Raw genomic sequence first — 27,959 nt, forward strand, 5'->3', positions numbered from 1 at the left:
GCGCGGACCCACAAGAAGTTTTTGGCGGCTTCGCTGGAGGCCGTTGGCCGCGCATGCGTAGTGAGTCACTGCAAGGACCTGCGTCGGTGGTGAACGTTCCTCCCTCTCTCCGCTCCCGGCATCGGCACCGTCTTCCTGCTAATGACTCTTCAAACAACGTGGTCTTGACTTAAGACACGCATCTCTCGGGCCTCGTCCCGAAAGACCTGGGCCTAGCTCCAAAGCCTTCCAGACGTTTCCCTCCCAGTCCTGGCTCCATAGGGTCTTTCAGCTTCTGCCTCTCCCTTCCGAAAGCACAGCCCGCCGCTCACAGTCCCTCGTTCTCGGGAGGCGCCTTCCCACCGGGTCCCTTAACGAGTACTTCTAGCCACGCCCCTCGCAAGTCCGTGAAACTACGGCCTCGGCAGGTACCGGTGCCCCTCCCATCGGCAGCCCCCCCCCCCCCATAGCCCCCCCTCGCCACTCCCCGCAGCCCCTCCCTCCACAGGTAGCCGTGCTCCTCCCACAGGTTCCAACCCTCGCTGGCCTTGCCAGCCCCGCCCCTTACAGGTCTCCCTGCCGTCTCAAGCCCTGTAGCCCCGCCCCTCAAGGCTCGCCCAGTTTCTCTTCTCAACGGCCCTCTGCCCCGCCCCTCGCAGGGCTCACAGCTCCGCCCCTCGCAGGGCTCCCCGCCTCTCAGCCCTTCTGTTCACAGCCTGCTAGGTCTCCTGAGGTCTCCTGAGGTCTCCCGGCCGCCTCGGCCCCTCCTCTCCAACCTCCCCTCCCACGACCCCTCTTCCTCGGCGCTCCCTCCGCCCCAGCTCCCTACCCAGGCCCCTCCTCCTCAGTCTCCCCTCCCACGGCCCTACCTCCCCAACCTCCCCGCCTATGGCCCCTCCTCCCCAGCTCCCATCCCAGGCCCCTCCTCCCCAGCCTCCTCGCCCACAGCCCCTCCTCCCCAGCTCCCATCCCAGGCCCCTCCTCCCCAGCCTCCCCTCGCAAGGCCACTCCTAGAGGCCTCCGTCCCACCCCCGTCGCGGTCCTCAGGCCTCATTGGCCCTTTATCTCCCCAGTAACCAGGCCACAACAGTGAGCTTGGAGAACCAAGGACAGGTCAGGCACTCCAGCAGGTAGGGACAGGGCTCGCTCCCCACAGCCGGCCGGGGTTTCCTTCTCCTCCGTGTCTCCTTCCCCCAAACAGCCACGCCTCAGAGATACCGAGAGCCCAGGGGACCTGCCCCCGTGCCAGAGTCAGAGTGGAAACACAAGACAGAGAATATGAGAGGTGGGAGGTCGGGAGGGATGTGGGGAGAGGCCTGAGAGGTGCTCCCCTACAACTCATTGGAGGCATTGAGACTCAAAGAGAGGCCAGAGTTGGTTCCGGGGTCACCATCCAATTGCCTCGCGGTCCGTCCCCACCCTCTTTCCGGCGCCCTCCTGCTCTCTGTCTGAAGGGGTTCCTGTGTCACCCCTACAGGAGCCCCCCCCCCCCCCCACCTTTGGCCAAGATGTCTTTGGGACTCTCTGCAGGGAGCACCCGCTCCGAGGATGGAACCGAGGCCTTCCTGGAAGGAACGGGTAATTCAGACGCTCTTGGCTTGTTTTCCCACTCATTCCTCAGTTGTCCCAAGCTCTAGGTACTGTGCTGCGGGACACGGGGTGGGGGGTGGGGAGAAGCGGGGAGGCCTTCCAGGAGAGTCCTCTAGCGGGAAACACACATGCGTGGGAATGGAGGTGGAGCAGGGCAGATGGATAGGCCAAGCCTGGAGGGCTTCCTGCAGGAGGAGAAGTTTGTGTGGGGCTTGGAACTCCTCCCAGGAGTTACCGATGGGAGAAGGAAGGGATGAGCATTTCAGCAGAGGGAACATGTGCCTAGAACAGGGTTTCTAAGCCTCCACACGGTTGACGCTTGGAGTCAGATCATTCTTTAGTCATGGCGGCTGTCCTGGGCATTGTAGGACATCCCTGACCTCTATCTGTTACATGCCAGGAGCAGCCTGTCCCACCCCGTCCCCACATCCTGACAATCAGCAGTGTCTCCAGACATTGCCAACTGTCCTTGCGCGCAGAATCACTGGTTGAGAACCACTGGGCCTTGGGAGGTGGGGAGCTAGCTGGTGGCCCAGACTGGAGAGGTGGTTAGGCTCAGGTCATATGGGGCCTTGAACCCCGGGCCCAGGACCTGCGGCTTTGTTCTCAGGCCCTGGAACTCCGTTCTGGGTGTAGAAAGACCTTCCGGAATTGTGAAGGGAGGCCCGGAGGCTGGGGAGGAGGCTGGGGTGATGGTCCCGGCAGGACAAGACGAGGCCTGAGCTTGGAGGATGGGCTGCGAGTGAGGAGGCCAGAGGACAGGACCGAGGACTGCGGGGCTACGGGGGCTGAAGGGGCGAGGGGGAACAAGACTGCGGTCCCCAGATCTTGGCCGCAAGTTCCAGATCCTCTGTGGCCGGCGCCTGAGGACCCCGAGGCCTTCCGGGAGCGCCCTCTAGTGGGGAGGCGGAAGTGTGCCCAAACCGGGAGTAGACGTGGGTTTGGGGGAAAAATCCCCCCCGAGGTCAGCTTGGGGTCCGGGAGTACCAAGGGGGTGAGGTAGGCGTGAGGGATACAGGAACTGGGGTGCAGGGCTAGAGGGGTGTTGGGGACTGGGTGGGCCTTTCGGCTGCAGTCTGTGGGAGCCGGAGTTCCCAGGTCCTGGAGAGGAAGGGGCTGGGGCCGGGATCTCTACTGAGCCCAGTTGGCTGGTCCTGCCCTCAGCGGATTGGGAGCTGAGCCGACTGCGACGGCAGTGCAAAGTGATGGAGGGAGAGAGGCGGGCTTACAGCAAGGAAGTCCACCAGCGCATCAACAAGCAACTGTGAGCCCCCTGCCTGGACCCGGAGCTTGGGGAGCGAGGGGGCTCTGAAAGGGGTTGGGGGCCCGCCTCCTGGGTCCCAGAGGGGAAGGGGCAGGCCCGGTGTCTGGCCGTTAGTGATTCTGAGACTCTGCCCCTTGCTGGCTTGCTCTCCACCTCCCGGCCTGGGCAGTGAGGAGATCCAGCGCCTGGAGGGGGTGCGGGATAAACTTCAGGTGCAGATCCGCGTGGCCCAGAGCCAGGTCAAGCGGCTGCGGGACAGCGAGAGGCTGGAGAACACTGGTCATCTGCTGAAGTGTCGGGTCCGGGTGCAGGCCGAGGTCAAGGAGCTACAGGAACAGACCAGAGCCCTGGACAAGCAGGTGGGTTGGGACGCCAGCCTCTGTGGATCGGAACTGCTCTGAGCCTTGGCTTCCTGGTCTGAAAATGGGCCCAATTTGAAATCATGCCTGTGGCTGAGTTCTATTCAGACTTCAATAGGAATGCAGGTGTTTTGTGCTTAGCACAGCCCCACACACCCCAAAACGGAGCTGGTGCGGTTAAAGGGGAAACAAAGTCTCACCTCCTGATGTGAGCACAACCTGCACTGGAGTCCTGGCCCTGCCGCGTCAGAGCTGTGTGACCACGGGCAGCTCTTCGACCTCTCTGGGCCCTAGTTTTTGCATCTGCAAAAAGGGGACGTTGGTAACCCAGCCGTGTCCACCTGGGTCTCTAATCCCACCTGCCCCAAGACCTTGACCTGGGACACAGCGTGACTTTTCTAGGGCAGGGTTCTTCCGGGTTTCTATGACCATCACTCCTGAGGCAGTTCACACGCCTGTGGATGTAAACACACACGTATTTGGGAAACAAAAGTTTTCACCAGGGAATAGTTTTTTTTTTTTTTTTTCCCCCCCGGGTGGGATTCATTCTGCTATTTTCTGTCCTATTCTTCATTAAAAAGAAAAAGTTGCTTCCCTAGACCAAATGATTTCCTGCACACGATTGGATCACAAACAGGAGTTTGAAGGTTGCTTATCTTGGTGGTCTGTATTACTTTCCTATTTGTGCTGTAACGGATTACTACAGACTTGGTGGGTGAAAATAATGCAAATTCGTTTTCTTACAGTGCTGGAGGACAGAAGGCCAAAATGGGTCTCCCTGGGCTAAATTCGGGGTATCAGCGGGCAGCCTTTCTTCTGAAGAGACAGAGTGTGAGTAGGGGAGGGGCAGCGAGAGAGGGAGACACAGAATCCGAAGCGGGCTCCAGGCTCTGAGCTGTCACAACAGAGCCCGACGCAGGGCTTGAACTCACGAATCGGGAGATCGTGACCTGAGCCGAGACTGGACGCTTAACTGACTGAGCCACCCAGGCGCCCCCTCCCCCCCCAAAAAATAAAATCTTTAAAAAGAAAAAGAGTTTCAGGAGAACAGAAAATAGGACAGAGATAATGTGTGGTAAGATGATATCTGAGAATTTTCCAGAGTCCCTGAAAGAACAAATCCACAGATTCAAGGACACCTTGGAGTCCAGAACAGGATGAATAAAAAATCCACTTATATTATAGAACATAGGGAAATTTGAGAATATAAAAGTAGCCATAAAATAAGGAGCCACAACAAAATGGATTGTTTAAAAGAAATACTGGGAGTCAGAATATAGGTTATACCCTCACTGTTCTGGGAGGGAAAGCTGTCAACTAAGAATCTTATGCCCAATGAAAATGTCATCTGTGAACGAGAAAGAATAGACATTTTCTGGCAAAAAAAAAAAAAAAATATATATATATATATAGATAGATAGATAGATAGGCTTAGACATAGTTTTTCTCAAACTATCTGTGTTAATGGACTGACTTTTAAAACTTCCAATCTACTACCAACGGCTACTTGTATAAGGCTTTTGCCTTGACACTTGCACTCAGAATAGCCTCAAAACACTGTTTCTGATGCTTGCTTAAATTCTGTCTCTCATTTTCTGAGCTTGTCACATCGGAGACTGATGACAGACAGCCCTTGGACTTGCACTAGTTTATAGCGCTCAGCGGTCTGTGTAGAAATAAAAAAAAGTAGGGACACCTGGATGGCTCAGTTTGCGAAGCATCTGACTTCAGCTCAGGTCATGATCTTGCAATTCGTGAGTTCGAGCCCCACGTCGGGCTCTGAGCTGACGGCTCAGCCTGCTTCAGATTCCGTGTCTCTCTCTTTCTGTGCCCCCCCCCCTCAAAAGTAAATAAACATTAAAAAAAAAAAAAAGCTGATAAAATTCAGCATCCATCCATGCTAGAAACTCTTAGAAGGTGACAAGGAATAAAAGGAAATTTCCTGAGTTGGCAAAGGACAACTATAAACCATCTATAGAAAATATCATATTTGATAGCAAAACATGAAAAAAAATTATCTTTGAGATCAGTAACAATATAAGGATGTCACCTAACACCACTTCCATTTAATATTGTACTGGAGGTTCTATCTGGTGCAGTGGGGCCAAGAAAAAAAAAAAAACAACATTGGAGAGGAAAAAATGAAATTGTCATTGTTTGTAGATGATGTATTTGTGTACAGAGAAGATCCAGAAGACTCTAACACTAACTTTTTTTTGTAATTAACAAGGTATTCTAACAATGTGGCTGGATACAGAATTAATGTTCCAAGTTAATGATATTTCCCTGTATTAGCAGCAACTATGATAAAATAAAAGAAGAAAACACGCACTTATAATAAGCCACAGAAGTACCTGAGAAGAAATCTCACAAAAGTGTGCCAGACCTCTATGGAGTAAATTGTAAAATTTTATTGAGGGATATTAAAGAACAGCTTAATAAATATAGAGATCTATCCATGGATTGGAAGAGTTAGTGCCCTAAAATGCCAGGTCTCCAAAATAATTTATAGTTTCAACGTAATCCCAACCAGAGCACGGAAAGTCTTTTTTCAATGGACGAAATCGACAAGCAGATTCTAAGGTTTCTATGGCAGTCGATGGACGAGATGACATAGACTGACTTAAAAGAAGAAGAACAATGCGAAAGGATGTGCTTTCTCACTTCTCAAGATCTAGTATAAAATTCTTGTAATTGATGCAGGGCTAATCAAATGGATCAATGGGACAGAGGAGAGAGCCCTGTAAGAGACCAATGCACATGTGGACATCTGATGCACAACTTCGGGACACGGGAAAAGAGGGCTTTGATAACGGTGCTGTGAAAACTGGATGTTCATACTGTAAGATGAAAGAGAGACCCTTATTTCTCCTCCAACCCCCATAGCTAATTCCAGACGGATCAGATCTAACTGTGTGAAGGTAGGGAAGGATTTCTTAAATTAGTTATAGAAATCTCTACTTCTAAAGAAAAAGACTGTTACTTCCGGTGACTTTAAAGCTAATGACTTTTGTTGAAAGAAACATAGAGTGTGCCAAGAAGGTCGTGGAATGGAAAGTTATTTGCAACGCATGTAGCTGACAAAGGACTATTATCAAGAACATATAAAGAACAGCTACAAATCATTGAAGAGTCAGCCCAATAAAAAAAAAAATAGCCAAAGGATTTGGGCTGACATATCACAAAACAAGAGATTCAGATGTCCCAATAAATGTAGGAATGACTCACCACTCATTAGTAATCAGAGAAAGGCAAATGGAAATCGCAATGAGGTTCCATTAATCACTCACCAAATTTTCCAAACTCAGTGTCCGAAAATACCAAGTGTTGGGGAGTAAAGGAGCGGGTGGGGACATACATTGTCACACGTATTCTGAAAAGTCTTTCCCCCCATTATCTATTACCTTTAAAGATAGACCTACCCTGGGTTTCAGGGTCACACCCACTCGGCATGATCACCGGAAGCAGTCTCTCTGCTTCTTCTCACGACGGCATCAAACACATCTGCCTTGAGCATCCAGGGGCTGCTTCTCAGCACCTCCAGCTGGGTGATCCCACGCAAGCGGGTGGGTGATGCCCACCTTGGCAGAGGGAGGCATCACACCCAGGAGGAGTCATCTCTGTAACAGCTCATGAAGACAAAGCCTAAGTCTAAACCCCCCACTCAGTGATAAGAAAAACCCCACAGAGAAGCCAGACGTCTGCTCAGTCCTGGTCATGTAGGCTCTTGGGATCTATGAGCCCACTCGAAGTCCTTTTAGTCCAATGTAGTTCACCAATCAGGTCGTTTTTATAATAAACACCGTTGCCTGGGGACAGAGCTGGCATTCCATAGTTACCTTAACCCGGTATGTTTCCATGAAAACAGTGTCAGAAGAAGGTAAGCCAAACTCACCTTCTAAGGGAAAACAGGTTTAGACCTATTGTTAACTCTTCTTCCCACCCAGCAAGTGCGCTTCTGAGCATGTGCCCTGGAACCAGGATTCATGTAAAGAGATGTTGAAAGAAGCATGATCACGTATCGGCCAGCTCCAAACTGGAAATAACCCAAAGGTCCATCAGTATGTGAGTGAATAAATAAATTGTGGAATAGTCACATAATGAAATAGTATACAGCAACGAAAAATGAGTGAATCACAATTACAGCCACAAGGGTGAGTCTAACACACATTTGCAGGAAGCAAGACAAAAAACATACAGAGAGTGGGGCGCCTGGGTGGTTCCGTTGGCTAAGCGACCAACTCTTAGTTTCAGCTCAGGTCATGATCTCCCAGTTCATGGGATTGAGCCCCGCACTGTCAGTTCAGAGCCTGCTTGGGATTCTCTCTCTCCCTCTCTCGCTTCCCCTCCCCCACTCGTACTCTCTCTTTCAAAATAAATACACTTAAAACAGAGGAAAAAAAAAAAAAACCCATACAGGTAGCATGATTTCATTCACATAAAATTCAAAATCAGGCCAAATGCAACTTTTGTTTTAGGGGTACGTACATGGGTGATAAAACCATAAAGTAAAAACATGAATTTCACTTAAGGAAGTATGGTAAACAGAAGAGTGATCCCTGTAAGATGTCCACCTCCTAATCCTGGGAACCTGTGAGTATCTTACTTTACATGGCAGAAGAGACTGCGGATGTGATTGAGGATTTTGAGTTGGGGAGATTACCCTAGATTAAACCGGAATTCTCCCCCGGAGCTTCCAGAAGGAATTCAGCCTGGCTGACACCTTGATTTTCTGAAACCAGTGAAATTGATTTCAGACTTCTGAACTTCAGAACTGTAAGAAAAAAGGTCGTGGTGTTTTAAGCCAGTCCATGTGTGGTACTTTATTCCAGCAGTAATAGGAACTGACAGAGGGAGGGCAGTGGCACGTCTGAGAGGAAGGGGAGAGTGATGAGGGGGGGAGGATCTGCATTGCTGTCAGCATTCTGGTTCTCAACCTGGCAGGTGGTTCAAGGATGTTCAGTTAAAAATACATATAATGAGTTGTACGTACATCATCTATGCCCTTTTCTGTGCACAGTGACTTTTTAAAAGTTTATTTATTTTTGAGACAGAGACAGAGACAGAGAGAGGCAGAGAGAGAGATAGGGAGAGAGAGAGAATCCCAAGCAGGCTCCACACTGTCCGCTCAGAGCCCAATGTAGGGCTTGAATTCATGAACCGTGAAATCATGACCTGAGCCAAAACCAAGAGTTGGATGCTTAACCAACTAACCCACCCAAGCAGCCCCATAGTGACATTTTTTTAAAGAAAACAAACAAAAAAAGATGTTAGCCATCGTAGACCTAAATGTAAAATCTAAAATTATAGAACTTTTAGGGGCACCTGGGTGGCTTAGTCAGTTAAGCATCCGACTTCAGCTCAGGTCATGATCTCATGGTTCGTGGGTTCGAGCCCCGCATCAGGCTCTGTGCTGACAGCTCAGAGCCTGGAGCCTGCTTTGGATTCTGTGTCTCCTTCTCTCTGCCCCTCCCCTGCTCACACTCTGTGGGTGTGTGTGTGTCTCTCTCTCAAAAATAAACATTAAAAATTTTTTTGAAACTATAAAACTTTTAGAAGGAAACAGGAGAAGAGCTTTGTGAGCTTGGCTTAGGCAAAGATTTCTTTCTTTCTTTTTCTTTCTTTCTTTCTTTCTTTCTTTCTTTCTTTCTTTCTTTCTTTCTCCTTTTTTTTTTTTTTAAGCTTAGGCAAAGATTTCTTAGCTACATCACCAAAAGCATGATCCATAAAAGGACATATTGACAAACTGGACTCCATAAAATTTGAAAACTTCCCTTCAAAAGTTATTGTTAAGACAAGCTAACCCCTACAAGGGGAGAGAATATTTGTCACGTGTGCAGCTGATAAAGAACTTGTATCTACACTTTATCAAGAACTCTCAATAAGAAAACAGCGGATCCAATCAGGAAAAACTGGCGAAAGACTCGAACAGACACGTCACCAGAAAACATATAAGATGATAAGCACGTGGAAGAGGCTCAGTGGTGTTAGTCATTAAAGGAATGCAAATTAAAGTCACGAGAAACTTCTACACGCCATTTTAGAATGGCTAGAATTAAAAAGACTATACCAAGTGTTGATGAGGGTGTGGAGGAACTGGAACTCTCACAGCCTGCTGGGCGGAATCTAAATGGCACCACCACTTTGGAAACCACTCTGGCAGTTCCTAAAAAACTAAATGTACCCTAACCATACGAATCAGACATTCTGCCTCCTAGGCATTTACCCAAGAGAAAACGAGGCATATGTTCGTTGGTACAAAGACTTGTACGCGAGTCTTCGTAACAGCTTTATCTGTAAAATTCAAGATGGAAACCACCCAAATGTCCACCAGAAGGTGAATGGATAAGGAAATTGTGGTACATCCATACAATGGAAAGCTACTCACCAATAAAAAGGAATGGGCTATTGATATACCCAACAAGGTGGATGAATTTCAGAATAACTGCTCAGAATGAAAGAAGCCAGGCCCCTCCCCCTCACAAAGAGTATACACTATGAGAGTCCACTGATTGACTGATTTTTCAGTAATTTCTATACCCAACGTGGGGCTCGAACTTACAACGATCAAGTGTCTACCGACTGGGCCAGCCAGGCACCCCTATGATTTCCTTTACAAAACTCCTTAGTGACAGAAAACACATGGGTGACTGCCAGGGGGAGGGGACCGTAGGAAGCAAGTGCACAGAAGAATGACAAAGGGACACAAGGAAACTTTTGGGGGAGATATGTTCACTAATCTTGATTATGCCAGTCTTATCAAATTGTATACTTTAAATAGTGTAGTTTTTATGTTATTTATACTTCGATAAAGCTGTCAGAAAAGTTTCCTACCTCACACCGTATAAAAACGTAAGTTCTGGGGCACTTGGGCGGCTCAGTCGGTTGAGCATCTGACTCTTGATTTCCGCTCAGGTCATGATCCCAGGGTTGTGGGATCAAGCCTTGCATCAGACTCCGTGCTGAGCATGGAACCTGCTTGAGACTTTCTCTCTCTCTTTCCCTCTCCCTCTCCCTCTCCCTCTCTCCTCTGCCCATCTCCCCCACTCATGCTCTCTCTCTAAAATAAAACACACATAAATTCTAGTGTTATTAGAGACCCAAAAGTGAAAAGCAAAATTTGAAGAGCGTGTTTTCTAATCTTGGGAGGAATTTCTGAAGTGAATGGGTCCTAAACTTTCCTTGTGCCCAGAACCCTTAATTTCTGAGTAATATTTTTAGAACCTCTAACCTCCAACAGTCAGCGGTGTACCATGAAACCAGCAGGTAGGGAGGCAAAACGCCCTGATTTATAGCCTTGGCCGATGTTCCTAACAAATACAGGTATCCCCTGCTGTTTGAAAATTGCGCGTTATACCGCTTTGCTTTTTCAGAAGACCTGTGTTAGTACCTGTTTTCACTAAGCGAAAGACGACTGAGGAGGACTTGAACTTTTACCAGAAAAAAAAAAAAGGCAAAAAAGAAAAAATAGCATTCAGCATTTGTGCCCCCCCAAGCTCCTTCTTGGGGACCATACGCAGCATGCCAGAGGTGTGAACTCGGTCTGTCGGCGTCTATGTTTTATCTTGGTTTATTTTGTGCATCTGTTAGCAAGGTGTGTCCTAAGGGATCAGAAAAGCCTAAGAGGTTATTTTTGGGGTCTCGGAATGCTATATGCTTTTTCCCGTACAAATTGCTGGTATTTCCTTCTTCCCTTTCTGCCGTATTGGCTTATGAAGGGTCTCATAGGAGCGCTCTACTTTCAGATGATGGGGAAACCTGTACTCTCGACTTGGCTGTGGTGAACACATCCTAAGGTGACCCCCAGTGAGTCACACGCTTGTGCAACGCCCTCCCCTTCAGTTGGGGGCAGAACCTGTGACTTGCTTCTGGCCAAGAAAATACAGCCTGAGGGGATGTCACTCCCTTCATTAGGTTATGCCATCTAAGACTGTCCCCTTGGGGCGCCTGGGTGGCTCAGTCCGTTGAGTGTCTGACTTCGGCTCAGGTCATGATCTCGCAGGTCGTGGTGTTCGATCCCCGCATCGGGCTCTGTGCTGACAGCTCAGAGCCCGCTTTGGATCATCTGTCTCTGTCTCTCTCTCTCTCTCTCTCTCTGCCCCTCCCCTTCTCTCTCTCTCTCTCTCTCTCTCTTTCACACACACACACACACACACAAATAAAAACATTCAATAATAATGAAAAAAAGACTGTCCCTTACTAGGGGCGTCTGGGTGGCTCAGTAGGCTAAGCATCTGACTTTGGCTCAGGTCATGATCTCAGGGCTCCTGAGTTCGAGCTCTGTGCTCGGGCTCTGTGCTGACAGCTCGGAGCCCGGAGCCTGCTTTGGATTCTGTGTCTCCCTCTCTCTCTGCCCCCTCCCACTCACGGTCTCTCTCTCTCAAAAATAAACATTCAAAACATTTTTAAACAAACCAGTGTTTTCATCCTAACAACCTAGAGACCATTTGAGAATACACAAGTAGAAAACAAAGTTGTATTTCATTCTTTTTTTTAAATGTTTATGCACTTTTTGAGAGACAGAGCATGAGTGGGGGGAGGGACACAGAGAGAGGGAGACACGGAATCCGAAGCAGGCTCCAGGCTCTGAGCTGACAGCAGAGAGAGCCTGACTCAGGGCTCGAACCTGCAAACTGTGAGATCCTGACCTGAGCCGAAGTCAGATGCTTAACTGACTGAGCCACCCAGGTGTCCCCTGTGTTTCATTCTTAAAAACCACAATTACTTACCTGTGGGATGTTTGTGCCTTTGGGTCTTGGAGTCAGATTGGACTCACCACTCTTGCTCTGTGCTGACTTCTGTGCAGTGCTTGGCTTTCTTTTCTTTTCTTTTCTTTTCTTTTCTTTTCTTTTCTTTTCTTTTCCTTTCCTTTCCTTTCCTTTCCTTTCCTTTCCTTTCCTTTCCTTTCCTTCTTTCCTTCCTTTCCTTCCTTCCTTCCTTCCTTCCTTCCTTCCTTCCTTCCTTCCTTCCTTTTATCTTTCTTTCATTGAAAATTTGACTGGGATAATTATAGATGCACGGCAATTGGAAGAAATAAGAAATAGAAGTTCGTTGTACACTTTGGCTAGTTTTCCCCACTGGTAACATTTCTGGATATTTGATTTATTTAAAAATGTTTATTCATTTATTTTTGTGCACGAGAGGGGCAGGGACAGAGAGAGAGAGGGAGAGAGAGAATCCCAAGCAGGCTCTGAGCTTTTGGTAGCCCCCGGACGTGGGGCTTGATCTCCTGAACCACGAGACCACCACCTGAATCGAAATGAAGAGTTGGCCGCTTAACCAGCTGAGCCACCCAGGAACTGCCCCCCCCCCCGCCCCCGTGGATGTTTGAAACTCAGTTTCACAAAGACATGACTCATCAAAAGGAACACAGCACCGTCTTATGTTGAACCTGTCAACTACCTTGAGCTTGTAGTTCATGCGGTGTCTGACCAATGTCAGTGTGCCTCCCTCAAAACTGAAAATATCAGGGCGCCTGGGTGGCTCAGTTGGTTGGGCGTCTGACTTTGGCTCCGGTCATGATCTCACAGTTTGTGGGTTCGAGCCCCACGTCGGGCTCCGTGCTGACGGTGCGGAGCCTGGAGCCTGCTTCGGAGTCTGTGCCTCCCTCTCTCTCTGTCCCTTCCCTGCTCGCACTCTGTCTCTTAAAAATGAATAAAAACGTAAAAAAAAATTTTTTTTTAACTAAAAAAAAACCCTGAAAATATCCCCATGGTTGCTTGCCCCTTTGAACTTGTTGCAGTGCTCGGGGGTGCCTGGGTGCATGGGTTCGTTTTCTAGGGACGCGATAACAAAGAACCACAAACTTTGGGTGGTTTAAATGACAGGAATTTATTGTCCCATGTTTTGTAGGTTGGGGGCCCAAGATGGAAGTGTTGGAGGGTGGCGTGTTCCCTCTTGCACCTTCTAGGTCCAAATTTCCCCTTTGCATAACGACACCAGTCATACTGGATCGGGGCCCACCCTCATGACCTCATCTTGACTTGATTATCTCTGTAAAGAGCCTGTCTCCAAATCGGGTCACGTTCTGAGGTCCCGGGGATTAGCACTTAAACATAGGAATTTGGGGGGGGGGCGGGACACCATCTAACCCATAAGGGTACACGAATTAGGAAACGCAGCCTTAAAGCAATTCCATTTATTCGTTTGATCTGCACGTTTTAGTGAGAACCTACTGTGTTAGGCACACGCCCAAAAAGACAGCATTCTGCCCTCAGGGAGCTTCCCATTTTATTGGGGAGACGGCGTGCCCCAAATGAGTAAAGATGAATATGGAAAATGAGGACAGGTTGGCAAAGGTTTCACACACAGCTACGCCCAGGGGAATCTCACGGCATCAGGTCTCATTCTCGTCATTGTCTCAGTCTCTTGTCTCCACTTTGTCTACTGGCCTCATCCTCCCAGGACCCTCCGTGTGCTGGGGACTTGGACAGTGGAAGTTCTAGAGCCCCGTCCGTCTACCGCATGCATGTCCCCCCCCCCCCCCCCCCAAATACCAGGAAGGGATTCGGGCCGGTTCCGCTTGGCTCATGTGTCCATCCGTAGGACGGTCACATGGACTGTAGGAACCTGGGTCATGTGGCTGGTAGGGCGGCTCGTTGTGTTTGGAACCACACGGAAAGGGGGGCCTGCCAGCAGAAGAAGGATAGAACAGATGGCTGGGGCCAGAAGGATGGCAGAGGGCGGCCACACGGCCACTCACCTCTCTTGGTGCCTCAGTCACTCCCACATTCAGCCATCAGACAGTTACTGCCATCCTCTCTCCTCCAGATCCAGGAGTGGGAGACCCGGATCTTTAACCACAGTAAGGATATCAAGGCCCCGGGACTCGTCCTGGATCAGAAGGTCAAGATCCGGCGAAGGATCAAGATCCTGGAAGACCAGTTGGACAGGGTGAGGGCCAGCCTCTTGGCTCTCTCCAGACCTGAGCTCTGGGGGTTGGGGGGGGGGGGGGGGAAACTGAGCATGGGGTCAAGTTCCAGAAATGGTGGACCAGATGCCCGGAGGGGGGCAGGCCTGAAATGCTGGGCTCCCTGAGAAGGATCAGGGGGCATCCTGAGGGATGGAGTGTCCCCAGGGAAAGGAGACTGATGCCTGGGTCCTTAGGGGAGCTGGGCAATGCTCTCAGGGTCCCCAAATAGGGAATGGGCCCCCGCACGTGACAAGCGCCCAGCCTTGGCCGAGTGTGGAAGAGGGAGGCAGGCGGGGCCTCAGACAGACTTTTGTACCCACCCCACCCTCCAGGTCACCTGTCGCTTTGACATCCAGCTGGTGCGGAATGCGGCCCTGCGGGAAGAGCTGGATCTCCTGTGCATTGAGAGGAACCGCTATCTGAACATAGACCATAAGCTGCAGAAGGTCAGTGGCCTCGAAGGGCCAAGGAGCCCTTGGCCCAGCTGGGGTAGGGAGAGGATTCGACTCCAGCACTCCGGCCTCAAGTACGGAATCCACTGGAGCCATAGGTTGACTTCAGTCCAGAGGGAATGGGGACCTCGAAACTGTTCCAGGACGCCTCTCGCAAAGAAAGCAGCCTCATTTCGAATTGCAGAAGCCAGGGATGTCATTTTGCATATTATCAGCCGGGCAGTCCATGAGCGAGCAAGACCATTTCCGTTCTACGGGTATTTCTGTAATCTTCGATGGCCCTCGAGGAACCTTCTCTTTCTCCTCCACCTTTCCCTTCCCTGAAAAAATAGTGCAAAGAACTCTAGCCTTCCCCAAGATTGATAATTTGCCATATTCACACACACACACACACACATGTTCTAATTATTATTATTTTTTTTTACTGAAAATAATCACAATTGCTGGACTTGGGAGAGCGCAGGGCAGACATTATGCCCCTAAGAACTTCCATGTGAATTTCCCGAGAATGAGACCATTTTCTTACCAAAACACAGGGCAGTTTTCCAAGTCAGGGACTTCAAAGTTATTACAATCCTAAACAGTCCCTATTTAAAGTTCTCTGATGGTCCCAGTGATGCTCTTTGCAGCCGATTTGATTTTCCGGCTCTAGGCTCCAAGCCAGGGCCCCACGTCGCATTTGGTTGTCCTGGCTCTGTTCATCTAGAACCATCCCTGGGCCCTTCTTTGTCTTCATGACTTTCACATTTTGGAGCCAAGTCTCCTCCGTGTGGGTTTGTCCGATCTTTCTTCACGATGAGATGCACCTTGCGCATTTTTGGCGGAACACCAGAGAAGTGATGCTGTGTCCTTGGTATGCATTGGGTAGGAGGCACGTCGGTCCCTTAACTAGCGATGTCGACGTTGATCCCTTGGTTAACCAGATTTCTCCCACGGACGTTTCCCTTTGTGATGAGTAAGTAGAGATTCTTGGAGACTAAGGAAATATCTTGGTCCCCGGCACATTTTTCACTCGGTTGTTTTGGCATCCATGAATGATTCTTGCCGGCATGATTATTACTGTCACAACGGCTGCCGAACGGTGACCCTTTTCTCGACCTCCGTCATCTCTCCTGCATTTATTAGTTAGCATTTTACTCAAGGAAGGACCTCGCATTCTCCGCTGTATATTTTGTGGGTTATCAGGAAGCTTTCGAGTATTCTTACAACATCGTTCATTAGGATGTTCAAATTGTCCCGGGTTTGGCTAGGGGGAGACCTTAAGCTGGCCTCTGTGTCCTTTTGATGGGCCCCATTGTTTTTGTTTTTGTTGTTTGTTTTAACATTTCCTTCTGGCACAGGAAGATAGTCCAGGTAATTTGCAGTTGTTCCGCCCCACCCTGGAGTTAGCCGCTATGCTACTCCCGGGAGTCCTGGTTCCTTCTGGAAAGGAGGAGGTGTTGAGAAATGATGAGACAGCCACTGCCAGAGGGGCCTCAGTGACCCCGGGGCAATATTGCTTTGAGGCCCTTTTTCTGGAGAGAACTAGGGAACACACGCATATACTTTGTTGTTGTTGTTTAATTAAAACAATTTTTTTCTAAGAGAGAGAGGGAGAGAGCGCACTGAAGAGGGGGAGGGGCAGAGAGAGGGGGACGGAGGACCCGAAGCAGGCTCTGCAAGGAAAGCACAGAGCCCAGTGTGGGGCTTGAACTCACAGACCGTGAGATTATGACCTGAGCTGAAGGCAGATGCTTAACCGACTGAGCCACCCAGGTGCCCCTTTTAAATTTTTTGAAAATGTGTATTTATTTATTAAAAAAATTTTTTTTAATGTTTATTTTTGAGAGAGAGGGAGCACAGAGCCCAACGTGGGGCTCAAACCCATGAACTGTGAGATCATGACCTGAGCCCAAGTCGGATGCTTAGCTGACTGAGCCACCCAGGCACCCCGATGTTGATTTTTGAGAGAGAGAGTACAAGGGGGGGAGGGGCAGAGAGAGAAAGAGACAACAGAATCTGAAGCAGGCTCCAGGCTCTGAGCTGTCAGCACAGAGCCCGACTCCTTCGTTTTGCCCTCTGAGGGTCCAGGGATCTGTCTCTCTATCCGGAATTATTGTATTCAGAAGGCACTTGAATTAATTCCTGGTTTTGGTGGGGGTTCTGTGTGCTTATGTTCTTTGTTTAAAGTGCTGGGTTCGGGACGCCTGGGGGCTCAATAGACTGAGCATCTGACTCTTGATTTTGGCTCAGGTCATGATGTCCCGGTTTGTGGGACTGAACCCCACATCGGGCTCTGCGCTGAGCCTGCTTAAGATGCTCTCTCTCTCTGCTCCTTCCGCGTTTGGGCTCCAAGCTGTCGGCACGGAGCCCGACGCGGGTCTGGAACCCACGAACCGTGAGTTCATGAGCTGAGCCCAAGTCCGACGCTTAACAGACTCGGCCCCCCAGGCGCTCCCCCAAAACCTGTTTAAAGTATAGTTCGGTTCATTTGCTTCTGTTTTGTATTCTGTTTTACTTCTCCCCCTTCCTCCTGTCACTGTTGATTCGATATTCTTGATGAACATAGAAACCATTAACAGAGGTTCCCAAACCAAAAGTCTTCCAAAAGATACCCCAGAGAAACATCGTTTCTAATTGCATTCAAATAATACGCATTATATCCGTGGGTAAATATATATATATATTATAATTATTAATATATAATTAATATAGATTATAGATTATATATATTATATAATATAATAATATAATATATATTATATATATTATATTATATATATTATATATATTTTATATTATATATATATATATTTCCTCCTTCTCTCTCCTGAAAGGACCCTTTGTACCCATAATAACCGCCAAGACATTTCTTTGCAACTAGAAAATGGATGGGTGTGGTCACAGGAAATTCACGCACATTTCTGAACCCAACTTGGGTGGGTGTTCTTAGGAACGTTCTGGGGTGAGGGTTTCACGGCGAGAAGCCCTCTGAGCCAGCAGGCCAGCCCCGCGGCCACCAACGAGGAAGGTGCACGCATCTGGGAGGCGCACGAGTCCCGCTTCTTATTGCGGGGTGGGGTGTTGGGGGGGGCGCGCCGGGCCTAAAAGAAGGCCCTACAGTGAGGAGGCCGTAAGAAAGACATCGGTTCTGTCTTGTCCCCTGGCAGGAAATCAGCGCCCTGCGACGCACGGTCAGCGCCCTAATGGTCTCTTCTGCGGCCGCCCACACCGTCAGGTAGGACCCCGCTTTGGCTCCCGCCTGGGGGCCGCGCTCATACAGCACGCGCTTTGCGGTAGGCTGTGGCAGGCGGGTCGGAACTCCAGAAATAGACTGTCGCAAACCTTTTTTTTTTTTTTTTAAATAAAGTGCCCCCTTTCTCTCCTTCCAGTGATTTCCCAGTCCCTCGGGGCGAGGTCCCACTCGGGGGTATGGAGGAACCTCTTTGGCCCCAGTCTGTGAACGGCATTGTAGCACACGGGCTGTGGGGAGAGTGAGCCCAGACGCTGCTTGCCCTGGCGCGGGTGGCCCCGGGGACAGCCACCTGGGAAGCGTCTTGGCATGAGAGTAATTAGATCATTAGATTGTTATGCTGAAAGGTAGGAGATCCTCTCAGGCCCCCTTCAGAATGAGTCACGTTGTGTGGAGTCCCAAAGTCCCCGCCTTTGTACATATTGGCCTCTGTCTGGGGGCTCCCGTGCTGGCTCCTGCCCCAGCCCAGCTTCTTTCTGAGCTTGGACCCCTTCTCTTGCTCCGAATGGTTTCCTACCTTCTTTATTTTATTTTATTTTATTTTATTTTATTTTATTTTATTTTATTTTATTTTTTACACTCTATTCTGTTTTGTTTTATTTATACAGGGGTGCCCGGGTAGCTCCGTCAGTTATGAGTCCGATTTCGGCTCAGGTCATGATCTTGCCATTTGTGGGTTCGAGCCCGGCCTCAGGCTCTGTGCCGACAGCTCAGAGCCTGGAGCCTGCTTCGGATTCTGTGTCTCCCTCTCTCTCTCTGCCTCTCCCCTGCTCATGCTCTCTCTCCCTCAAAAATAAATAAACATTAAAAAAATTTTTTTAAATGTTATTTATATATTTGGAGAGAGAGAGAGTGAGAGACAGAGCATGAGCAGGGGAGGAGCAGAGAGAGAGCAAAGCAGGTTCCAGGCTTTGAGTTGTCAGCACAGAGCCCAAGGTGGGGCTCGATCTTGTAAACCGTGAGATCAAGACCTGAACCGAAACCAAGAGTCGGACGCTTGACCGACTGAGTCACCCGGGAGCCCAGTTTCCTGCCTTCTCTTCAGGTAGGAATATTGTTTGTCCCTCATGACGTCTGCTTACTCATGGCACATGATTCCTCAGGACATCAATTATAGCCCAGATCGACCTTAATGGTTGCTGAGATTTCTTCCTTGCTTGGGGCCTCCGATGACACTCCTCCGGCAGATGGCCGAGGGCAGGCTAGCTGGGTACCAGGACAGGGTGGTCTCGTCGTATTGACGCTTCCCGTCAGACCTGCCAGTGGGTCCACCGCTTCCTTGCTGGATGACCCAGGGCAGGTCACATCCGCTCTCTGAGCCTGCTTCCCCCCCCCCCCCCCCGTGGTGACAGGACCCGTCATAATGGCGGCTACCTCACGGGGATGCTGTTGTAGAAAGGTCGGGAAGTCGGGATCCCTCTTCCCCGCCCCTCAGTTGGCATGGAACCCAAGGCACGGAAAGCGCCACGAGTCCCAATCCCCGAGAAGGGCTGCCACCAGCACCTGGAGATGGAGGTGTCACTGGGGGCTGGTGGCAGGGTGGGGTGAGGCCTCCCACCGAGGAGGGCTGACTTGAGAAGGCCTTGAAGGAATTTGAAAAGAACAAGAAGCTGGTGAGGGCGCCTGCGTGGCTCGGTCGATTTAGCATCAGACTCCTGACGTCTGCTCAGGTCGCGATCTCACGGTTCATGAGTTCGAGCCCCGAATCCGGCTCTGTCGGCAGGGAGCCTGCTTAGGATTCTCTCTCTCTGCCCCTCCCTCACTTGTGCACAGGAGCTCGCTCTCTCAAAATAGATAAATAAACTAAAAAAAAAAAGAAAAAGAAATAGAAGCTGGTGCTGGGGCTGGGGCTGGAGGCAACCAAAGTTGGCACAGGCGGGAAGGTGGGAAGGAGAATGGCCGGAGGGCAGGGACCTGCGGAGATGGGCCTGCTGTTCTCCCAACATAATGACCGGGTGATCTTTGACCCTGTGACGTGTGGGGCACTAGGAATTTCCGCTGCACTATGTGTAAAAGCTGAAAAGCTCAGTGACCGAGGCTTCCAGAGCGTCCCCGATATCCTGACACGCGGCTGATGTCATCTGTGTGTCCAACATGAGGCCCCGAATGGTCCGGGACGCTATTTCCAATCACACGACCCCCGGACTCGGCCGACTGCCTTAACGCCTGGGGTCTAACCCTCCCGGGGCCGGCGCAGAATCTCTAATTGTGGCCTCCTGTCCCACGGCTCACACAATAATGCACAGCCCCCCCCCCCCCCCAGGACCCCGTGTGTGCTCCGCAGCACGGCCCCCTCGTGGGCGAGGCCATCAGTCCCTTCTGTGGCCCCGTCCCCGCCCTGGTTCCACCCCCGTCACCTGACTCCCTTGCGGGATCCTAGAAAGTGTTCTGCCTTTTTGTGACCTGGGGGGTGGGGGTGGGGGACTGCCACCTGATTCTGCCCCATCCCTGGGACCCCAGGCTGCGCCGTCCTCCCTGACCCCTGGGCTCGCCCCCCCCCCCCCCCCCCCCAGGGAGGAGGCAAAGACCAAGCTGGGCCTGCTGCGGGAGAGGGCGGATAAGGAGGTGGCCCAGAACGACACGGAGCTGCAGACCCTGCAGCGGCACATAGCGCACCTGGACCGGTTCCACCACTTCCTCAAGCTCAAGAACGACGAGCGGCAGCTGGACCCCGCCGTCGTGGAGAAGCGCGAGAAGCGGGGTGAGACCCGGGCCGCCGGCCGGGGGGGGGGGGGGGGTGGGGGGGGTGGGGAGGGAGGAGGCGGACGGGGCTCAGGGGCTCCCGGCCCCTCCGCCGACCCCACCGCCCCAACTCCCGCAGCCCGGGAGGTGGCCGAAGGCCTCCGGAAGACGTCCCAGGAGAAGCTGGTGCTGCACTGCGAAGACGCCATGAACAAACTGTCCCAGCTGACTGGGGAGAGCGACCCGGACGTGCTGGTGGAGAGGTACCTGGAGAGTGAGTACGGGGCCGCGGCGGCGGGCGGGCGTCCAGGCGCGGGATGGGCTCGGTCACCCGCATCGGGGGGCCTCCGCTTGGGCCCCGGGGGCTTCTGCACCTGCGACGCGGACGCGAGGCGTCAGGGACGCGCCACTCGCCCGGCTCCGTGCGCCCCCGTCTCTCTCCCTCCCCTGTCTCTTCCTTCTGCGCTGGTCCCCCTGGGGCCCCGGAACGCTCAGTCCCCTCGGGGTGTCTTTATTTCCGTTTGGTGTTTGTTTCTGGGCGTGTCTGTGTCCCCGTCCCCGCCGCCCCCCCCTTCGAGGGCCTGCCGGCCACTCTCCAGATCTGCCCTCGACCTCTGGGAGTCTCCCTCCGGTGCTTGTTGCTGTAGTCCCCCGGGGCCTGGGCTCGCTCTCTCTCTCTCTCTCTCTCTCTCCCCCTCTCTCTCTCCCCCCCCCTCCCCCCACCCCTGCTGCTTTCTCTGCCTCACTTCTCTCTTGCTCTGCGTTTCTCGGTATCTCTGGGTCTCTCTCTGGACTTGGCCGCCGTCTCTCTCACTCCGACTTGCTCTGCCTGCCTCTGTGCCCCTCCGTCTCTGCCTCCCTTGGCCTCTGCGTGTTTGTCTCTGCGTGGTCGTCCTCCCCGTCCCTTCCCCTGTCCCGCGGGTCCCTCCGCCTCCTGGATCCGCCTCTCCCGCCCCCTGGATCCGCCTCTCCCGCCTCTCGCCAGGGGAGGGGCGCAACTTCGCGGAGTTCACCTTCATCAACGAGCAGAACTCGGAACTGGAGCGCCTGCGGGAGGAGATCAAGGAGGTGAGGGAGGCCCCCCTGCCCCACTCCCTTCTCCCCTCCCCTCCGCCTCCTCCGCGCGCGCGCGCGACGCCCCCCCCCCACCCCCGCTACCTCCGGCCGCGCGCTCCCGCCCCGCAGTTGCAGGAGACCTTGGCGAGCACCCGCCAGAGCGAGGATAAACTTCGCGAGCAACGAGACCAGCGGCGAAGGGCCCTGCAGCAGCGAACCGACGAGGTGCGCGCGGAGGCCGACCAGGTGGAGGCCCGCTTCCAGGACCTTCGGGGGCAGCTGGAGAAGCTCAAGGCCGGTGAGCGCCGGCCCCAGCTCCTTCACCTGGGAGGACGCGATGCGTGGCCGGCCCCGGGCTGGCCGCCTGGAGATGGGCCCGTCTGCCCACCCGGTGCCCCCCATCCACTCATCCATCCTGCCATCCTTCCGGGGTGCGGGGCCCAAGAGTCAGGCTGCCCCCGGTTTGAAGCCAGCGCCGTCATTTGGGTGCGGTTTCCTGGGCCTGAGCCCCTCTGGCAACTGGAATGGGCGGCCGCGCGTGGATTCCTGGGTTGTCACGAGAATTGGATGGGGTGACCATCGGGAAGGGACAGAAGGTGGCCCTGGTGCCTCTGAGCAAGCAGGGGGGCCACCTGTGGTCACAGTAGGAGATCCTCCTTTGCTCTGTGGTGACCATGACTGCTGCCCTGTGCTAGGTGAGGAGGCAGGGGTGGGGTGGAGGGGGGGCAGGGGTGGAGAGGAGACCAGCCTGGGCGCTGGGTGTTCCGCAGCCTTCAGAGGGGCTAGGGTGAAGGACGGACCCTCAGACGGGGTGGGACCCTCGACCCGCTTGGAATGCGGGGACGGTAATGTGCGAGGCCTGGCTGATGACCAAAAGGCGGGGTCCCTTGTTAAAAAAAAAATGGTGCAGGGGTCTACAGCCGGCTGACACCTGCTCTGTGAAGGGGGGGGGGTGGGGGTGGGCGGTGACCCATGGCTTCCTGGGAGCAGAAATGCTGGAGGCTGAGTTTGAGGGGTGAGTGTTTAACTGCAGAGCTGGGAGGGGTAGGTGCTCCCAGCACGTGGGGCTGAGGCCTGGAGGTGCTCCCAGGAATGTCGGCTCATTGTGTGGAGAGGGGATGTGAGGGTGTGGGTGGGAGGTGCAGGGTGGTGGATCCTGAAGAGATGCCAGGCTGGGGTACTGGGGAGCCATGGTAGGGCTGTGAGCAGGAGAGGCCATGGATGGGGAGGTTAGGAGAGGAGGAGGGAGAGAGGAGGGAAGGGAGCCCAGAAGTAGCAGACGGATGGGTAATGGGGGGGGGGGTGAAGCACACGGGGTCTGGCCTGGCGGGGGTAAGACCCCTCTATGAGACAGGGAATGTGGGAGAAAGAGTGGGTTTGGAGATGCCCCTGAAATTCAGAGTGAGCAGCGCGGGGGGACGTTCAGGGAGGGACCCCCGGGACCACGGGGACAAGGGGTAGAGACGCAGTGAGGTGAGGTGTGCCATGCGAGATTTGCGTCAAGGTCACGGGTGCCGCCTGATGTCACTAACAATAACCAGTCACAGCCGAACAATAGCTAGATGCAAGCGGGCCACGTGGGGGCCAACCATGACAGATGAGCACGGGTCATGACAGTGGCCAGCGGGCCCGCCGGGGGCAGTGGTTAACGCAGTCGGGGCGGGGGGGGGGGCAATATTTAAAAAACACAGGAAACAGCCTCAGTGGTGGATCTCCCAGGGGAGCACCCCCCCCCCAGGGGAGCACCCGTGTGAGTACCTCTCTGAGGGAGCTCCTGAGGTGGGGGGGGTCACTGGGCAGGCTGGGAGTTGGGTGCTCCTGAGCTGCGTGAAGAAGTCTTTCAGCAGGTGGTGACTTTGTCCGCTTTCCCCTTGACCCCCCTCACTTTCTGAACCCCTGTGGTTCCTCGGGAGCCGGGTGGCCAGGCCCACAGTGTCGCTCTCGTGCCCTCTGAGCTCGGGCAAGTGGCTTTCCATCCCGGAGCCTGGCTTGGCATCTCCGTCGCTCCGGAGCAGCGGAGACCGGAGGGCAGGGAGAGGCAGGGCGTCGCATCCGTGACGGCCCGTCCCCTCCGACCTCAGGCATCCAGCAGCTCTTCACCAGGGCCCAGTGTGACAACACCATCATCAAGGACCTCCTGGGGGTCAAGACCCACATGAGAGACCGGGACATCGGCCTTTTCCTGGGCCTCATCGAGAAGCGGCTGGTTGATCTCTTGACGGTGCAAGCCTTCGTAGATGTCCGGGTGGAGGTGTGGGGGGTACTGTGTGGGCGGGTGGGCCGGGGTGGGGGTGACAGGGAGCCAGAAGCTTGGAGGCCAGGGCCTTGGGGGTGAGCCGACCACTGGCTTATCCACCCTCCAGACCCCCACCCCCTCCAGCTTGGCTAACGCTGCCCTCCTGGTTCTGGGCCAGAGCCCTGAGGATCTTCCAAAGAAGCTGGCCCCGCCGCAGCTCCCTGACAATCCGTGAGGCCTCCGGGCGGGAAGGAGGGGCAGGAGGAGGAGATTCCGTGGGGGCAGAGGCGACAGTGGGATGGAGGCTTTTGGGGGGGCTCCAGGATCCCGGAGGGCGGGTGCGGCTCTGGGGCGGAGTAGAAGGTGGGAGTGACCGCCTCGAGAGGGAGTAGGGGGCTGCTAAGGACGGAGCTGGCCCCAGGGAGACCAGAAAGGGCCAAGGGCGCTCGGGCTGGCCGGAGCAAGGCCTCTGGGTAGCGCAACGGGGAGCCCTTGGCCTCCTGTGGGGCTGAGTGTCCTCCCTGCCTCCCGCCCCCCACCCCCCACTTTAGGGACGACCTCCCAGGCTTCGAGGCCAAAGACGACTATCCGATGAGCAAGGAAGAGCTGCGCAGCCAAGTGACGCAGATGGTGAGGACGGGAGGCAGGTCCTCCCTCCCGGGGCAGGTCCTCAGCCCCCTGGTGGGGCCCTCATTCGCCCCCTCCCCTCCCCCCACACAGCTCGAGGCGCAGGAGCAGCAAGAGAAGGAATTAGCCGAGGCCTTGAGGAAGGTCAACAGCAACCTGAGCGTCCCCAGCCTCCCCAGCATCCAGAGGGTCAGCTCGGGCTCACCCCTGACGACCGCCAAGAGCCCCAGCGGGGTCCCCGGGTCCATCCTGAGCCAGAGGACTAGTGGCGTCCTGGCATCCAGTGGAGACCGCACCACGAGCACCAACGTCGGCCGCGTCGCCTTGGGAGACCCCGGCGCCAGCGCGGGCCGCGTGACCTTCGGTTCCGCCAGCGCCGTGGGGGCGCCCGTGTCCAGCCGGGGCTCGACTGGGGGCCGCGTGACCTTCAGAACGCCCAGCTCTAGTAGCTACCTGGGCTCCACCGGATACTTGAGGTCCAGCGGAGGCCAGGACAGCCCCGTGGGTGCGGAGAGCAGGGGCACCGAGTCAGAGTCAAGCGCAGGCCTCGGGACCAGCACCAGCAAAGACTAGCGGCCCGCCCCCACCCCCCCTTGCCCTTGGCTCCCTGCAGGCCCTTCTCTGCCTTGAGATTTCCCCGCGACCCTCCTGGTTCCAGGCCCTCTGTGAGTCTTTGCTCCGCATCTGTCTGCCCCTGCCCTTCCCGTCGTCCCTGTGCCCATCCCCTGGTTGTCGTCTCCTCAGCGATGTCTCCTGGTCCCTTTCTCTCTTTCCAAACCCTGCCCCCCCCCATTTCCCTTCCCGTCTCCCCATTTCCTGTCGTCTTGGCTTCCCATTCAGTGTGTGTTTCTGTCTCCTGTCCACATCTCTGCTGGTCCCCCGCCTCCCCCGTCCTGTGTCTGCTTCCCCGCTTCTAATTCCCTCTCCTGTCTCTACCTGCCGGGCTCTCCTTGTGCCTCATGACCCCGTCTCTGCAGCTCCTCGTTCCTCGCCCTCCCCCCAGAGCCCCCAGGACTGCCCCCCCCCTCCAGGACTGGGCAGCAGGGGAAGACTTGGAGGAAAGATGTCAGCATGAGCTGCGACCCTAGAAAATAAAGGTCAGAGCCTGTTACCCCAGCCCAGTTACAGGTGTATACGTGGGCGACCAGGCTGGACACATGGCAGTTCCCTTTACCTCTGGCCCAGGGGGAAATGTATGACCGTTGTCCCTACTCCCTGCAATTCATTCATTCTTATTTATTTATTTATTTAATCTCTCTGTCTATTTATTTATTTTTGAGACCTCCACATTTCAGGCTCTACTGAGAACTGGGATGTATCAGTCAGGATGGGCTGGGTTATGCCGCAGTAACGAACACCCCCCCCCAGGATCTCAGTGGCCTGATACTGCAAAGGCTTATTACTTGCTGGTGTTCCTGGTCTTTTGTGGGTCCCCTAAGGGCTCTCCTCTGCGTCACCTTTGTGACCCAGGCCGGCGGCACAGCATCCGCCTGGAGCGTTGCTAATTCTTTGGCCCTGGGAAACAGAACGTGGTGAGGCTGACAAAGTTCTTACAGCTTCTGTCTGGATATGATCTGTGTCACTGGACTTGCATTTATTGACCCAAGCAGGTCATATCATGATGTGTGACTTCAAAAATTTTTTTCTCTTAATGTTTGTTAAGTTTTGAGAGACAGGGTTAGAGACAGAGAGAGAGAGAGAGAGAGAGAGAGAGCACGAGTGGGTGAGGGTTAGAGAGAGAGGGAGACACAGCATCGGAAGCAGGCTCCAGGCCCTGAGCTGTCAGCACAGAGCCCGATGTGGGGCTCAAACCCACGAGCTGTGAGATCGTGACCTGAGCCGAAGTCGGACGCTTAACCGACGGAGCCACCCAGGAGCCCCCGATGATGTGGAACTTCAAAGAAGGGTGGGAAATGCAATCTGTCCATGTGTCTGGAAGGAGAGAGAGAAAGAAGAATATTTGTGGACAGCCCTAATGCCTGCCGCGTGGCCCCAGAGATCGAGCAGACTGTCTCCCTTCCTGCTGGGGTTGGGGAGGTGGTTTGGGAAGGAGAAGGTTAGAACACCACGGGTCACTCTTTCTGGCCGTCGAGTCCTGCTGAACGCCCTGTCTAAATTTAATCTAAATCCAGACTGAAGATTAAAATTGGCATAGTTTCTCATTTGTTCAGATAATCCAGTCTTCCCCTCCCAACATCCTGCCCTATAACCTGGTGAGGCCTACCCGTCGGTAAATATTTAACAACTCGGGGCACTGGGGGCTCAGTTGGTTGAGTGCCCAACTCTCGGATTTCGGCTCAGGTCATGATCTCATGGTTCGTGGGTCCGAGCCCCGCGATGGGCTCTGCATTGACGGTGAGGCTCCTGCTTGGGATTCTCTCTCTCCCTCTCTCTGCCCCTCTCTGCCCTCAAAATAAATAAACTTAGAACAAAGTGGAAGTTGCCTTCAAATTTTGACAGCAAAAAAGTAAGTAAGTAAGTAAATAAATAAATGCTAATACCGGAGACCCCATTTTTTCTCCTTTGCTTGATCACAGAGGTTTTCAGGAGCTTTTTGCTGCAAAGACTTATCTGGGACCTGGGTCTTGAGCTGGAAAAGAAGGTGTGGTTTCCCACTTTTTTTTTTTATGTGGAAGCTCTAAATGCCTTGGGCGGGGAGTTGGGGAGCAACGTTGGGGCACATCGGAGTTTGGCCTTGGCTTCAGTAATTGTCCAAAATGTGCCAGTTGGGGCACCTGGTTGGCTCAGTTTAATGGAGCATGCAGGGTTGTAGGTTCGAGCCCCATGTTGGGTGTAGCGATCACTTAAAAATCTCAAGAGAACCACACACCAAAAGAAATCCCCCAGAACAGAATGTGCCAATCAACGTTGGCTTTGACCTTGTCCCGGGAGCATGAATGACCAGCTGCGTATTTCACCGGTGACATCCCTGAACTCGTGGATGCTCTGTGATGCTGCAATCACGTAGGTTACTGTCACACACACACACACACACACACACAGCATCGCAGGGTCAATTACAAGAGCAAAACACTTTAATTGCACTTCTGAGCTTTTGTGCACACCCTTTCCAGTACAGGTTACCTGGAGTGACAAATTGTGTGTTCTCTCCCCGCGAAATTCTCTCAACTGAACCGTAGATGCGTATTTTCCCTGCAAGACTGTATTTGTTTATTTACACTGCAAGATTTATGTATGTATTTGCGTATGTACTTATTTACTTATTTTTTGAGAGAGAACGCGAGAATCCCAGGCAGGCTCCATACCATCGGCATGGAGCCCAACGCGGGGTGTGAACTCACAAACCGAGAGATCGTGACCTGAGCTGAAATCGAGAGCCAGACGCTCAACCCACTGAGCCACCCAGGTGTCCCCTGCATTAACATATCCCCATCTTAAAGAGATATTTTTTTTAAGGGTCAAGCCAGTGATGTCGAGCCCTGTCCATTTAAGACGGACCTGGTTGACCTTCTGGAGGTCAGAGGTCATCATAACCCCACTAGCGATCACAGCTGGCTTCTCCACCTTTGATCGTCCAATTATTTTACTGGACAGGCGATTAATTCCAGG

At 53.1% G+C, this 27,959-nt stretch overlaps 1 protein-coding gene and 1 long non-coding RNA gene across 5 annotated transcripts; one reads left to right on the forward strand and one right to left on the reverse strand.

The window, feature by feature from the left end:
* ODAD1 (outer dynein arm docking complex subunit 1) lies at nt 1-25,636 on the forward strand. Of its 4 annotated transcripts, none has more exons than XM_042969325.1 (16): nt 1-407; nt 1,053-1,109; nt 1,457-1,557; nt 2,734-2,833; nt 3,003-3,192; nt 13,963-14,085; nt 14,437-14,550; nt 17,706-17,773; nt 20,302-20,489; nt 20,610-20,744; nt 21,456-21,538; nt 21,656-21,824; nt 23,608-23,777; nt 23,890-23,993; nt 24,314-24,392; nt 24,483-25,636. In XM_042969325.1, the coding sequence occupies exons 3-16, from the start codon at nt 1,488-1,490 to the stop codon at nt 24,960-24,962; spliced, it is 2,073 nt and encodes a 690-aa protein (XP_042825259.1). In that variant the 5' UTR covers nt 1-407; nt 1,053-1,109; nt 1,457-1,487; the 3' UTR covers nt 24,963-25,636. The 4 variants fall into 4 exon arrangements, with proteins under 4 accessions (XP_042825259.1, XP_042825262.1, XP_042825260.1 ...); XM_042969328.1 differs by having other exon boundaries at nt 1,510-1,557; XM_042969326.1 differs by lacking the exon at nt 1-407 and adding an exon at nt 510-712.
* Nucleotides 3,181-6,807, reverse strand: LOC122234121. The gene is made up of 3 exons (XR_006211867.1): nt 6,615-6,807; nt 3,393-3,495; nt 3,181-3,250 (listed from the first exon to the last, which is right to left on the reverse strand). It is a non-coding gene; the product is annotated as an uncharacterized LOC122234121 (long non-coding RNA).
* Nucleotides 25,637-27,959: the final 2,323 nt, after the last annotated feature.

The sequence above is a fragment of the Panthera tigris genome, chromosome E2, assembly GCF_018350195.1.
Source record: "Panthera tigris isolate Pti1 chromosome E2, P.tigris_Pti1_mat1.1, whole genome shotgun sequence".
Taxonomy (NCBI): Eukaryota; Metazoa; Chordata; class Mammalia; order Carnivora; family Felidae; genus Panthera; species Panthera tigris.